We start from the raw sequence: 12,660 nt of genomic DNA, 5'->3' as shown, positions 1-12,660 counted from the left end.
ATGCAGTCTCCTATGCCTTCTCTTGCTTTCTCTTGGTGAGCTCTTATTCATCCCTCAAGGCCTGGCTCAAATATCACCTCTGTGCTAGCTGGGTGTAGTGGCTCATGCCTGTAATCCCAGAATGTTGGGAGGCCAAGGTGGGAGGATCACTTAAGGTCAGGAGTTCGAGGCCAGCCTGGGTAACATAGCAAGACTCCCATCTCTTTAAAAAAAAAAAAAAAAAATCACCTCTGTGAAGCCTTTCCTTACCCTTTTTTGGGCGTACTACTTTTGCCTCCTGGCTCTGTTGCAGGGCCCATTACCTTGTTATAGCCCATTCTTCTGTCTATTCCTTTTTTTTTTTTTTTTTTTTTTTTTGAGACAGGGTCTGGCTCTGTCACCCAGGCTAGAGTGCAGTGGTGTGATCTTGGCTCACTGCAACATCTGCCTCCCAAGTTCAAGCAGTTCTCGTGCCTCAGCCTCCCAAGTAGCTGGGATTACAGGCGTGCGCCACCACGCCTGGCTAATTTTTGTATTTTTAGTAGAGACGGGGTTTCACCATGTTGATCAGGCTAGTCTCAAACTCCTAGCCTCAAGTGATCTGTCCGCTTCGGCCTCCCAAAGCGCTGGAATTACAGGCATGAGCCAACACACCAGGCCTTCTGTTTCCCTTTCTAAACAAGGAGCTCCCCAAGACCACGACCAGTTCTGATTCTGCTCTGAATTCCCAACACAGTACCTGGCACAAAGTAAGCACTCTGTAACTGTATGATACATGTAAATGAATGGGTGGGAAGGGACAAGGTCTTTGAAGCTGAAACACCTTGATCTTACCCACCCCTTTCTTCCTGAGAATACTGACATTGAGAAATTATCCACCTATGAATAATCCTTAGGCCTGTCCTATTTCCTGGATGAGAAATTCATCTCATCTTCTCTGGTCTCCTTGCCTGACACCCCAGGCCCTGGGACCTGGATCTGGCTACTCACTGCTAGCCTCTCTTGGCTCTGACATCTGTCTGTTCGCCAAGAGGCTTACCCACTGTCCATCATTGGGTCTTGATGGCATGGCCTTTTGCAAAGCCCTGTTCAGGCTGATACTGGCCATCTCTGGAGATTTCTGCGTCCCTGCCACTTAAGTCCCTGGCATATATGTGGGTAGGTGAACCCAGCCACAGATACCCTTTCACTTGGGGGTGAATTATTCTCTGGTGTCCTCACTGGAAAAGCCTCTGGTGAATGAATAACAGGCATCTCTATAGCTGCTTTTTTGTCTTCCTGTGGACATGGATATCCCTGCATTTGGAGCTTTTTTTTCTTCAGGCTTTGAGCTCTGAAAATTATGGAGTGACCAGGACTGCTGTGTGAGCACTGACTGTATTAATTATACAGTGCTAGAGTATTCCATACAACACTGCCCTTGATTAACAAAACAGGCTAGAGGCTGGGTGCGGTGGCTCACGCCTGTAATCCCAACACTTTGGGAGGCCGAGGTGGGCAGATCACTTGAGGCCAGGAATTTGAGACCAGCCTGGGCAACATAGTGAAACCCTGTCTCTATTAGAAATACAAAAATTAGCCAGGTGCAGTGGCACACACCTGTAGTCTCAGCTACTCAGGAGGCTGAGGCATAAGAATCGCTTGATCCTGGGAGGCAGACGTTGCAATGAATGGAGATTACACCACTGTGCTCCAGCCTGGGCAACAGAGTAAGACTCTGTCTCAGGAAAAAAAGAAAAGAAAAGAAAAGAAAGAGAGAGGCTACGATCTGATTTCCTTCAAATGAATTCACTTGACTTAGCAGGTATTGTATTATTTAGGAATAACTAGCTTTAGGCCAGGTGTGGTGGCTCACACCTGTAATCCCAGCACTTTGGGAGGCCAAGGCAGGCAGATCACCTGACGTCAGGAGTTTGAGACCAGCCTGGCCAACATGGTGAAACTCTGCCTTTACTAAAAATACATTCACCCAGTGGTGGGCACCTGTAATCCTAGCTACTCAGGAGGCTGAGGCAGGAGAATTGCTTGAACCCAGGAGGCAGAGGTTGCAGTGAGCCAAGACTATGCCACTGCACTCTAGCCTGGGTGACAGAGAGAGACTCCATCTCAAAAAAATAAATAAATAAAAGGAATAACTAGCTTTTTAGAACAATGGAATTGATGACTCAGCTATTCCAGGCTGGGGTGCTGCCCTGCAGAGCACGGAATAGGCTTTATTTATTTTATTTTTATTTTTATTTTTTTGAGACAGGGTCTTACTCTATCACCCAGGCTGGAGTGCAGTGGCGCGATCTTGGCTCACTGCAACCTCTGCCTCTTGGGTTCAAGCGATTCTCCTGCTTCAGCCTCCTGAATAGCTGGGATTACAGACACGCACCACCATGCCTGGCTAATTTTTGTATTTTTAGTAGAAACGGGGTTTCATTATGTTGGCCAAGCTGGTCTTGAATTCCCAGCCTCAAGTGATCCGCCTGCCTCAGCCTCCCAAAGTGCTGGGATTACAGGTGTGAGCCACCACACCAGGCCCAATATAGGCTTTAAATCAATGTATATAGCCGGGCGCAGTGGCTCATGCTTGTAATCCCAGCACTTTGGGAGGCTGAGGTGGGCGGATCACGAGGTCAGGAGATCGAGACCACGGTGAAACCCCGTCTCTACTAAAAATACAGAAAATTAGCCGGGCGTGGTGGCAGGCGCCCGTAGTCCCAGCTACTCAGAGAGGCTGAGGCAGGAGAATGGTGTGAACCCGGGAGGCGGAGCTTGCAGTGAGCCGAGATTGCGCCACTGCACTCCAGCCTGGGTGACAGAGCGAGACTCTGTCTCAAAAAAAAAAAAAAAAAAAAATCAATGTATATAATGCTTTGTCCTTTGTGGCCAGAATGCATAGGAAGAAGAGGTAGCGGTGGTTGTGGCACCTTATATGATTTACCTAAGGACTAAGAGTTTTCTTCCTGTCTCTGAGATTCTGGGTATTGCAAGTCAGAAGGTGATAGCATGGGCCGGGCACGGTGGCTCACACCTGTAATCCCAGCACTTTGGGAGGTCAAGTTGGGAGGATCGTTTGAGGTCAGGAATTTGAAATCAGCCTGACCAACATGGTGAAACCCTGTCTCTACTAAAAATACAAAAATTAGCTGGGTGTGGTGGCATGCACCTGTAACCCCAGCTATTCGGGAGGCTGAGGCAGGAGAATGGCTTGAACCTGGGGGGCGGAGGTTGCAGTGAGCTGAGATCGCACCACTGCACTCCAGCCTGGGTGACAGAGTGAAACTCTGTCTTGGGGAAAAAAAAAAAAAAAGATGGTGATAACATCATGGGAGGAATGTTTCTAACCAAGAAACACAAAGACGATTCCCTGGGATTTCGGCTCCTGGTAGCACTAGAGGAATAGGAGAAGGGGGTGGTCACAGTGTAGACTGGACTGATCATGGCTATCAAGGAGAAAGGGAATTACTGCTACCTAATAAGAGTTGAGAGGTACGTGAGTGGAACCCAGAGATCCTGGGGTCACCACCTTGTGCTATTGTATTAATCAGCATTCTTTCGATTGTCGGTGAAAGAAATTCCACTCAAGTTAGGCTTGGCAAAATAAGGCATACAAACCTAGAAATTTACATGCAGGAAACGGGGTCTGCAACATTATCAGAACTTCTGTCTCTCATCTCTGTTTCTTCCCTATCGCATCTTCCTTTAATTTCATTTCAGAAGATCCCAGAGAAGGACTCTGACTGGCTCACCTGGAGTGGAGCTCCTATCCCTGGATTCTTCAGGCTTTCATTTGACCCACATGGTTAAGCTGGGAGAGACAGAGTCCAAAGAGAGGCGGAGAAGGGCTATTCTGGGCAGAACAAACAATTGATGACTTTATGGCTCTGTGATCTGGGCAGAACTGTGCAACCCTAGATCACCAAAGCTGAGAGCCTTTAAGAGTGAGGATTTGGGCCAGGCATGGTGGCTCACGCCTGTAATCCCAGCACTTTGGGAGGCCGAGGTGGGTGGATCATGAGGTCAGGAGATCAAGACCAATCTGACCAACATGGTGAAACCCCATCTCCACTAAAAATACAAAAATTAGCTGACGTGATGCGTGCACCTGTAATCCCAGCTACTCAGGAGGCTGAGGCAGGAGAATCGCTTGAACCCGGGAGGTGGAGGTTGCGGTGAGCCGAGATTGCGCCACTGCACTCCAGCCTAGGCGACAGAACGAGACTCTATCTCAAAAAAAAAAAAAAAAAGTGAGGATTTGGGTCACCCCAGGCTGAAGGCCAGGGGAACCTGAAGTGGATAAGGGAAGGGAGAAGACTTAGGCCACAGGATCTAATGTAGAAATGGGGCTGATGTCTCCACCTGTATTTTCTTAGCTGGAGGAGTGTGCAAAGTTTGAATTACTTCTGCTTTCTCCTTCTTATTTCCTTTTCCCTCTTAAAATAGTCATCATAATCATAAAAATTTCTTTTCCGTTTTCCCTGTTTTTGCATTTAGGATTTCTTGGTGTGATTTAATTTGCCAATTAGTCTCTAGGTTGCAGAATGGTGACTTGGAATCAAATTGAAACTGGAAGAGGGCACCTCTTATATTAGGGTCAGCAATTACTGAACTCTGTTCTCTTTTATTCCAAACAGGGTCCCCAACTTCACATTTCCCCAGGGTGCAAAAGAGTGAGGGGGATCAAGCTTCAGTAGAGTGGAGCTCTGAGAAGAATCCACTGGAGTTTGGAACCCAGGACCCTTTTTTATCACGTTGTTCCTCCTCACCTGGGCAAAAGCACTGGTGCCCACTGTGCAGGCATCGTGGGTGGGCTGTGTCCTGCGGAGAGCTCCCGTCCTGGGTACAGGACATCAGCCCTGAGCCCTGTCCCAGACTTGGATCTTCTTCTTTCTCTCTCTCTCTCTTTTTTATTTGAGACGGAGTCCCACTCTGTTGCCCAGACTGGAGTGCAGTGGTGCAGTCTTGGCTCACTGCAACCTCCACCTCCCAGGTTCAAGCGATTCTCCTGCCTCAGCCTCCCGAGTAGCTGGGATTACAGGCGCCCGCCACCACGCCCAGCTAATTTTTATATTTTTAGTAGAGATGGGGTTTCACCATGTTGGCCAGGCTGGTCTCGAACTCCTGACCTCAGGTTATCTGCCCGTCTCGGCCTCCCAAAGTGCTGGGGTTACAGGCGTGAGCCACCGCACCCGGCCTCAGTGACTTTAGTCAAGTAAGCACAAAAAGGAATATATAATTCCAAATTGTGATAAATGCTATGAAGAAAAGTAACGTGCTCTGACAAAGGAGGGAACGAATGTGATCTAGGGAGTCAGAGATCTCTCCGAGAAGAGATCTGAAATAGGAGTAAGTTGAGAGGGGGAAGAGAATGCTAGACCACGTGCCAAAGCCGCGTGGCGGAAAGGGGCGTGCGGGAGGGTAGCTGCGGAGAGGGAGGGTAGAGGACGAAGCCAGAGAGGCAGACGGAGGGCAGGACGCGCAGAGCCCCGCGGCTGCCGCCTTAGGGGTTGTCCCGGTGGTGGGGAAGCCACTGAGGAGTTTAAAGCCGGAAGGTGGTGACTAATCAGATTTCACTTGAAAATGGCACGGTGTCTGCAGCGAGGCCAGCTGATGGGAAGGGCCCAGCGAATGCCAATAGGAGAGAGCACCGGACCTGGAAGGCCTGGATCAACGCGGCTCCGCGCGGGAGCGAAGCGGTTCCGGCGCAGGGGCTCGGCGCGCGGCTCCGCGGAAAACCGAACCGGCCCACGTGGGACCGGCAGCTCCGCCCAGCTGCGCAGACGCCGCCTGACTCCGCAGTCCTGGTCTGGGGCTGGGCGCGCTGCCCGGGAGCCCCGCACCCACGCCTGGACCGCGGAGACGCCCAGGCCGAGGAACCCCCAGCCCAGACACTAGACACCACCGGGGCCGGGCGGAGCCAGAGCCAGACGCGCCGGAGCGGGCGCCTCTAGGCCGTGAGTCCGAGTCTGGGGCCCGAGGCGGGGGGCTTGGGGCCCAGCCGCGGGAAGCTGGGAGTCACAGCGGCCTCCTTCGAGGAGACTAGGGAAGGATGGTCTCTGTCTCCTGGGGTGGTCTCCCACTCCCGCAAGGCCAGGAAAGGAGGCTGCCTCCTGTTTGGGTGGAGACCTAGTCCTGGGGTGTCGGGGTTCCCATTTTACGATCTCTGAGAACCCTGTGATCCCTAGCGCCACCCCTACCCCATCCCAGCTTCCTTCACGGCCCCATCCAAGTATAGGAAAAATAAAAAATTGGGGCGAGGGGAGATCTCTAGGCACCTTCCCACAAGCCTTGCTTAGAGGGCGATTAGAAAGGAACTGTTCCTACACCCTTCTCCCCAGGACTTCTGCCCATTGCTGGGGGTGGGGAGGGTCCATGCCACCTATGGAGCGCCTTCCAGTGCGGGCTCCACTTACAATATCCTTCCTCTTCATGCTCTTCAATTGTTCTAATCCCAGTGCTGTTTGGTCAGTAGAATCCCTTTGTCAATTCAAACCCTAATTTTGGTTAGGAGCAGGTTATGGAGGAGAGAAGAGTGGTGTGGTATGCCCTCCCTCCAGGGCCTCAGGATGGAGCAAGCTAGGGACAGGGACACAAGATAGTGGCCGTGTTCCAGAGGCATTGGGAGGGAAGGGGGCAGGCTCAGAAAAAAACCTTGTCACTGGGGAAGGCGGGGCTCCCTGGCTGTGGTACGAAAGGGAACCAAACCCAGCTCTTCCAGAACCCAGCTCTTCCAGCCCTGGGGAGTCGAGAGTAGATTCCTGAGCATGGAAATTCACTGCAGTCTCTTCTCCCATTCACTCACTTAGCAAGTACCTGTATGCACAGGCGGCCTGGTTCAGGGCTCTATGCTGGCTGACTCTGGGGAATATGATGGAGGATATATATATATATATATATATATATATATATATATACATACATACAGGAGGTCCAAGCCAGATTACAAACTGCTATTACAAGATCATTACCACAAACCAAAAATGCCAGTTGAATAGACATTCACTGATCATCCACCATGTATGCCAGGGACAGACGCAAAGTTGGATAAGACAGTGTGTACCCAGGGCAGTGGGGACCCAGAAGAAGACATAACTAACCGTGCTTGTTTATGTAATATTGATTGGGGCAGTATCAAGACGGCTTCAGAGACATGGGGACATGGAAACATGGGGATATTACAGCTGATTTTGAAGTACAAAAAGGAATTTGCTGGGTGGAGAAGGGAGGAGCTTTGAGGGGAGGAGAGAGGAAGGATATTGTAGGCCAAAGGAATACTGTAAGAAGAACAATGGTGTGTTTTGAGATCTCTGGGCAGTTTGCAATGATGGGAGGGGCAGAGTGGCAAGAGGCAGGTATGGAGGGGTGAGCAGGGGCCAGATCAAACAGGGCGTTGTAGGCCAGGTAGAGGTTTAGCAGGAATTCAGGGAGGGCATTCGGAGTGGTGACAAGTGAAATTTACATTTTTAACTGGAGGCAGAGAGATCAGTGAAAAGGCCGAGACAATAATCCAGGTCAGAAATGGCCTGGAAGAGGAAGAATGGTCAGAATGTGGTTATTAATGAGATGGGAGAAGGAAGGATAGTGAGGAGCCCAGGATGCTCCCAGCCTTCTGGATGGAGGACGGAGCCATCTTGCTGAGGATACTGAAGGAGAGCTTGTTTGCTTATGTAGAATTTTGGCGGGGGGCGGTGGTGGAGGGGGATGATGTCTCACTCTGTCACCCAGGCTGGAGTGCAGTGGCGCAATCTCGGCTCACTGCAACCTCTGCCTCCTGGGTTTAAGTGATTCCCCTGCCTCAGCCTCCCAAATAGCTGGGATTACAGGTGCCTGTCACCACGCCTGGCTAATTTTTGTATTTTTAGTAGAGACGGGGTTTCACCATGTTGGCCAGTCTAGTCTCAAACTCTTGACCTCAGGTGATCTGCCTGCCTCGGCCTCCCAAAGTGCTGGGATTACAGGTATGAGCCACCATGCCTGGACTGGTTATGTAGAATTTGAGGAGCCTATGGTTGTTTGCAGGGTTGGATAGCAGTTAGATCTGGGCTGAAGACAGATCTGAGAGTCACCAGCATATGATGGTCCTTGAAGCTACAGCAGAGAATGAGGTCCTCTGGAGAGAAATGCACAGAATCAGAAGACAGCCTCTGAGGACTGAGGAAAAACCCGCTGCAGGAGACTGAGAATGAACAGGTAGACAGGGAGGACGAAAACCGTGAAGGGAAGTGTTACCAGCGTCAACAGAAAGGGCTTGACAGGGAGTGGCCAGGCTCTTGCTTGCAGCCTTGTCCCTGCAGCTAAGTTGCCCTGACTTCAGGCACCCCACCCTGTCCTACTGTGACTCGGTCTCCTGCTTTCCCTTTACAGACTAGATGTTCGCCATCCAGCCAGGGCTAGCTGAGGGGGGCCAATTCCTGGGGGACCCACCTCCTGGAGTATGTCAGCCTGAGCTCCAACCAGACAGCAACTCCAACTTCATGGCAAGTGCCAAGGATGCTAATGAGAATTGGCATGGGATGCCAGGCAGAGTGGAGCCTATCCTGAGGAGGAGCTCCTCGGAGTCACCCTCTGACAACCAAGCCTTCCAGGCCCTTGGATCCCCTGAGGAAGGGGTGCGCAGCCCCCCAGAGGGGGCAGAGATTCCCGGGGCTGAGCCTGAGAAGATGGGTGGTGCTGGCACAGTCTGCTCCCCTCTGGAGGACAACGGCTATGCCAGCAGTTCCCTGAGCATCGACAGCCCTAGCAGCAGTCCTGAGCCTGCCTGTGGGACCCCGAGAGGCCCTGGCCCTCCCGATCCCCGTCTGCCCTCAGTGGCCCAGGCTGTACAGCACTTACAAGCCCAGGAGCGCTACAAAGAGCAGGAGAAGGAAAAGCACCACGTGCACTTGGTGATGTACCGTCGCCTGGCACTGCTCCAATGGATCCGGGGCCTGCAGCATCAGTTGATTGACCAGCAGGCCCGACTGCAGGAGAGCTTCGACACCATCCTAGACAACCGGAAGGAGCTTATTCGCTGTCTCCAGCAGAGGGCAGCACCATCCAGGCCCCAGGACCAGGGCTAAGGGTGTGCCTCTACAAGTGTGCAAGGGTATATGTATATATTTGCAGGCATGTGTGAGGTTGTGCACTAGTAAGTACATAATTTGCTGGCATGATTGCAGGTAGGCATGAGTGTGTATGTGCTAACATGTAGGCTGGTGTGTGTAGGCATGTGTGAATAAGCATGTATAAATGAGCTTAAGTGTGCTGTGTGCACATGTGTACACAGCTAATTTATCTGCAGACCTATATGTGAGCATGTAAGAGTGAACATATGTGTGTGTGTGTAGTATGTAAGAATGAGGAACTCTGTATGTGCATGTGTAGACAGGTACCCAGCAGTGTGTGTATATGTGCATGAGTGAGGATGTATATGTAGAAGATGTGTGTGTCTATGAGTGAGTTTGTGCAGGCTTGTGTTAGGTGTATGTGAGGGAGCCTTTGTGTGTGCAGAGGTGCACATGTTTGGCTGCAGGCATGGAAGGTGTAAGGAGCATGTGTGTTTGCAGGCAGACTCATGAGCAGGTGTGTGCAAATATATATCCAGCTGCACTGTGGGGTGTCCACCCACACCTTGTGTTCCTCATGGCCTACCCTAGCCTTTCTTCTCCACTGGGTCCCACTGTTCCCTGGAGACAGAGGGCTAGCATGCTGTCATTTATCTGAGGGTTGTGGCTGACCCATTCTCCTGGGATTTCCCAGGCCACCTCTCCTTTCCCTTTCCCTCACTTAACCCAGACTTCCTCAGCTGAGGCTATTGTCCCTGATGTTGGCTTTGCTTGTAGGAGGTTTAGTGGCTGCTCTGGCCTGCCATGGAATTTTGGCTGCAATTTTGGCAGTGGGTGGAGAACTGGTATCAGGAAGGGGAACCGGGAGTAGTGATGAAGATGATGGTGGGGGTGGGGACAGAGGACATAGGGGACTGTCCCTCTTGAACTCTGCCTTTGGGCACATGGGAGATGGGGACAGGAGGGATGATAACAGTGGAACCCTGTGAAGAATAGGAGAATGAGAATTCTAAAATACCAGTTCCCAAACAAACCATCTCTCCATTGGAAAAAGAGCTGTTGCAAACCCTGTTCATTTAAGCTTCTGATGAAAAGCAATGTATGTTTATAAGCTTGCAAGTAACAGACAAGATGTTCCAAGGCTGATGAGGAAAATATCGCTTCCCTGTCTCTGCCTCTACCTTGCTGTGCCTCTCTGGCTTTAGCAGCATTGGATGTTGAATTGGTTTGGTTCATTTCTCTGAAGTCGGACTGTCAGGGGGAGCCAGAAGTTGGCTTTCTGGGATGGGAAGGGGACAGTGACAGCCTAAGCCTCTGGAAATGCTTAGGATGCTGAATTTTAACCCCTTCTTTCACTGCATGGCCCTTCAAACAGGGATTGGCAGGCTCCGTGAGTTACACAGTGGGTGAGTCTTGGAGAGAACCAACGACTAAGATAGCTTAGCTCTCTGCTTTGTTCCGGGGAGCCAAGAGAATGCAAGATCCTGGTGGGTTAGCAGTGGTATGAAGAGGGGACACTGGTGGGTGAAGAGTGGCATGGAAGTCACTGATGCAGCCTCTGGCCCTCAGTCTCCCTATCGGCAAAGTGGGGGGCTCTTCCTGTCTATCTCTAAAGAGTTTCATCCCTGACGGGTGGATGAGTGAAAGATCCAGGGAGTGGGGGTGAGGGGTGGGCTCTGAAGACTTTTTGTCTGTAGCTCTTGCATATTGAGTGTGTAAACCCGGCCTCTGGACCAACCCAAGATGAATAAACTGGGGCAGAGAATTACATTTCTTGAGTATGTGTTTTGCTTCTACCTGTTGTCTGGTGGCCTCTTTTTCATACCATCTGAGCTCCCCTTTTGAGTAGGGTCCTGGACTAGGAGCTAGGGAGGTGGTTTTGGGGAAAGACACTGAAGAATTTAGACTGCTGTGCCTGGCGACCCAGTGGGGTGGAGAAGTCTCTCAGGGGCCTCCCAGTGTGACAGGGGAGACGTGACTTCTACCCTGAGAACCCCATATGGGATTGTCCTTGTCCTGTGTCACCTTTGGGCCTAAACGAATTGTGAGGGACACATACCATACACACTCTCACATACTCAACTGTACCCTGGGCAGGGCACGGTGGCTCACACCTGTAATCCCAGCACTTTGGGAGGCTGAGACGGGTGGATCACCTGAGGTCAGGAGTTCAAGACCAGCCTGGCCAACATGGTGAAACCCCACCTGTACTAAAAAATACAAAAATTAGCCAGATGTGGGGACGGGTGCCTGTAATGCCAGCTACTCAGTAGGCTGAGGCAGGAGAGTCACTTGAACCCGGGAGACAGAGTTTGCAGTGGGCAGAGATCGTGCCACTGCATTCCAGTCCGGGCAACAAGAGGGAAACTCCATCTCAAAAAACCAAATAAAACAAAAAACTGTACCCTGGTGTCATCACTTCCCTGAAGGGCGCTCTGACTATGACTATGAGTTTGGGTCCTTAGATGGTTTTGACACACATGTAGTTATAATATACAGTCACCCTTTGTTATCTGAGGGGATTGGTTCCAGGATCCCCAGGGATACCAAAATTCACAAACCTGAAATACTGTATTTTATTTTTATTTGATTTGATTCTTTATTTTTGGAGACAGCGTCTCGCTCTGTCGCCCAAGCTAGAGCGTAGTGGTGCAGTCATAGCTCACTGTACCCTTGAACTTCTGGGCTCAAGTGATCCTCCGCACCTTAGCCTCTGAGTAGCTGGGACTACAGGCATGCACCACCACACCCGGCTAATTCTTAAGTTTTTTTGTAGTGATGGCTTCTTGCTCTATTGCCCAGGCTGGTCTCAAACTCCTGGCTTCAAGCCATCCTTCCACCTGAGCCTCCCAAAGTGCTGGGATTATAGGTGTGAGCCACTGCGCCTGGCCAACATTTTTATTTTATTTTATTTTTATTATTATTTTTTTTTGAGACGGAGTCTCGCTCTGTCGCCCAGGCTGGAGTGCAGTGGCGCAGTCTCGGCTCACTGCAACCTCCACCTCCCAGGTTCACACCATTCTCCTGCCTCGGCCTCCCGAGTAGCTGGGACTACAGGTGCCCACCACTGCGCCCAGCTAATTTTTTTGTATTTTTAGTAGAGACGGGGTTTCACCGTGGTCTCGATCTCCTGACCTCGTGATCTGCCTGCCTCAGCCTCCCAAAGTACTGGGATTACAAGCGTGAGCCACCGCGCCTGGCAACATATTTATTTTAAATCTCACAAAGTATACTTCTCACTGAAACAGTTAATAATTCTTGTCATCTCCACACTTGACACTTAAACAGAAATAGTATTGAACCAATTTTAACAAATTCCACTTACTAAGAGATGTTTTGGCAAAGGGCTAAGGCTAAATTTGAATGGAGATTTCTGTCAATGAGACGTCTGTCAAACCTTCAGAGCATAAGAGGGTGAATTTTTATAAGGAGCCTTTTTTTTTTTTTTTTTTTTTGGAGACAGTCTCACTCTGTTGCCCAGGCTGGAGTGCAGTGGTGTGATCTCGGCTCACTGCAGCCTCTACCTCCTGGGTTCAAGTGATTCTCCTGCCTCAGCCTCCCAAGCAGCTGGGACTACAGGCACATGCCACCACGCTTGGCTAATTTTTTGTATTTTTAATAGAGATGGGTTTTTGCCATGTTGCCCAGG

General features: G+C 50.6%; 2 protein-coding genes across 2 annotated transcripts in view; both read left to right on the top strand.

Annotated features, from left to right (window-relative positions):
* The window catches only part of CLSPN (claspin), a 50,008-nt gene extending 45,564 nt beyond the window's left edge, over positions 1 to 4,444 (top strand). The window contains exon 25 of the mRNA XM_030823174.1: positions 3,685 to 4,444. Coding sequence (XP_030679034.1) covers positions 3,685 to 3,774 — 90 coding nt within the window. The 3' untranslated portion in view covers positions 3,775 to 4,444. The remainder of the gene's footprint in view (positions 1 to 3,684) is intronic.
* Positions 4,445 to 5,406: 962 nt separating this feature from the next.
* C12H1orf216 (chromosome 12 C1orf216 homolog) lies at positions 5,407 to 10,781 on the top strand. The gene is made up of 2 exons (XM_003273409.2): positions 5,407 to 5,921; positions 8,332 to 10,781. The coding sequence occupies exon 2, from the start codon at positions 8,337 to 8,339 to the stop codon at positions 9,024 to 9,026; it is 690 nt and encodes a 229-aa protein (XP_003273457.1). The 5' UTR covers positions 5,407 to 5,921; positions 8,332 to 8,336; the 3' UTR covers positions 9,027 to 10,781.
* Positions 10,782 to 12,660: the final 1,879 nt, after the last annotated feature.

The sequence above is a fragment of the Nomascus leucogenys genome, chromosome 12 (assembly GCF_006542625.1).
Source record: "Nomascus leucogenys isolate Asia chromosome 12, Asia_NLE_v1, whole genome shotgun sequence".
In the NCBI taxonomy this organism is placed as follows: Eukaryota; Metazoa; Chordata; class Mammalia; order Primates; family Hylobatidae; genus Nomascus; species Nomascus leucogenys.
Note: the sequence above shows the minus strand (reverse complement) of the source record. Positions and strands in the feature narration are given on the sequence as shown.

Excerpts from the sequence above, each read along its gene's own strand:
- C12H1orf216 (XM_003273409.2), top strand. The coding sequence starts at position 8,337 with ATGTTCGCCATCCAGCCAGGGCTAGCTGAGGGGGGCCAATTCCTGGGG.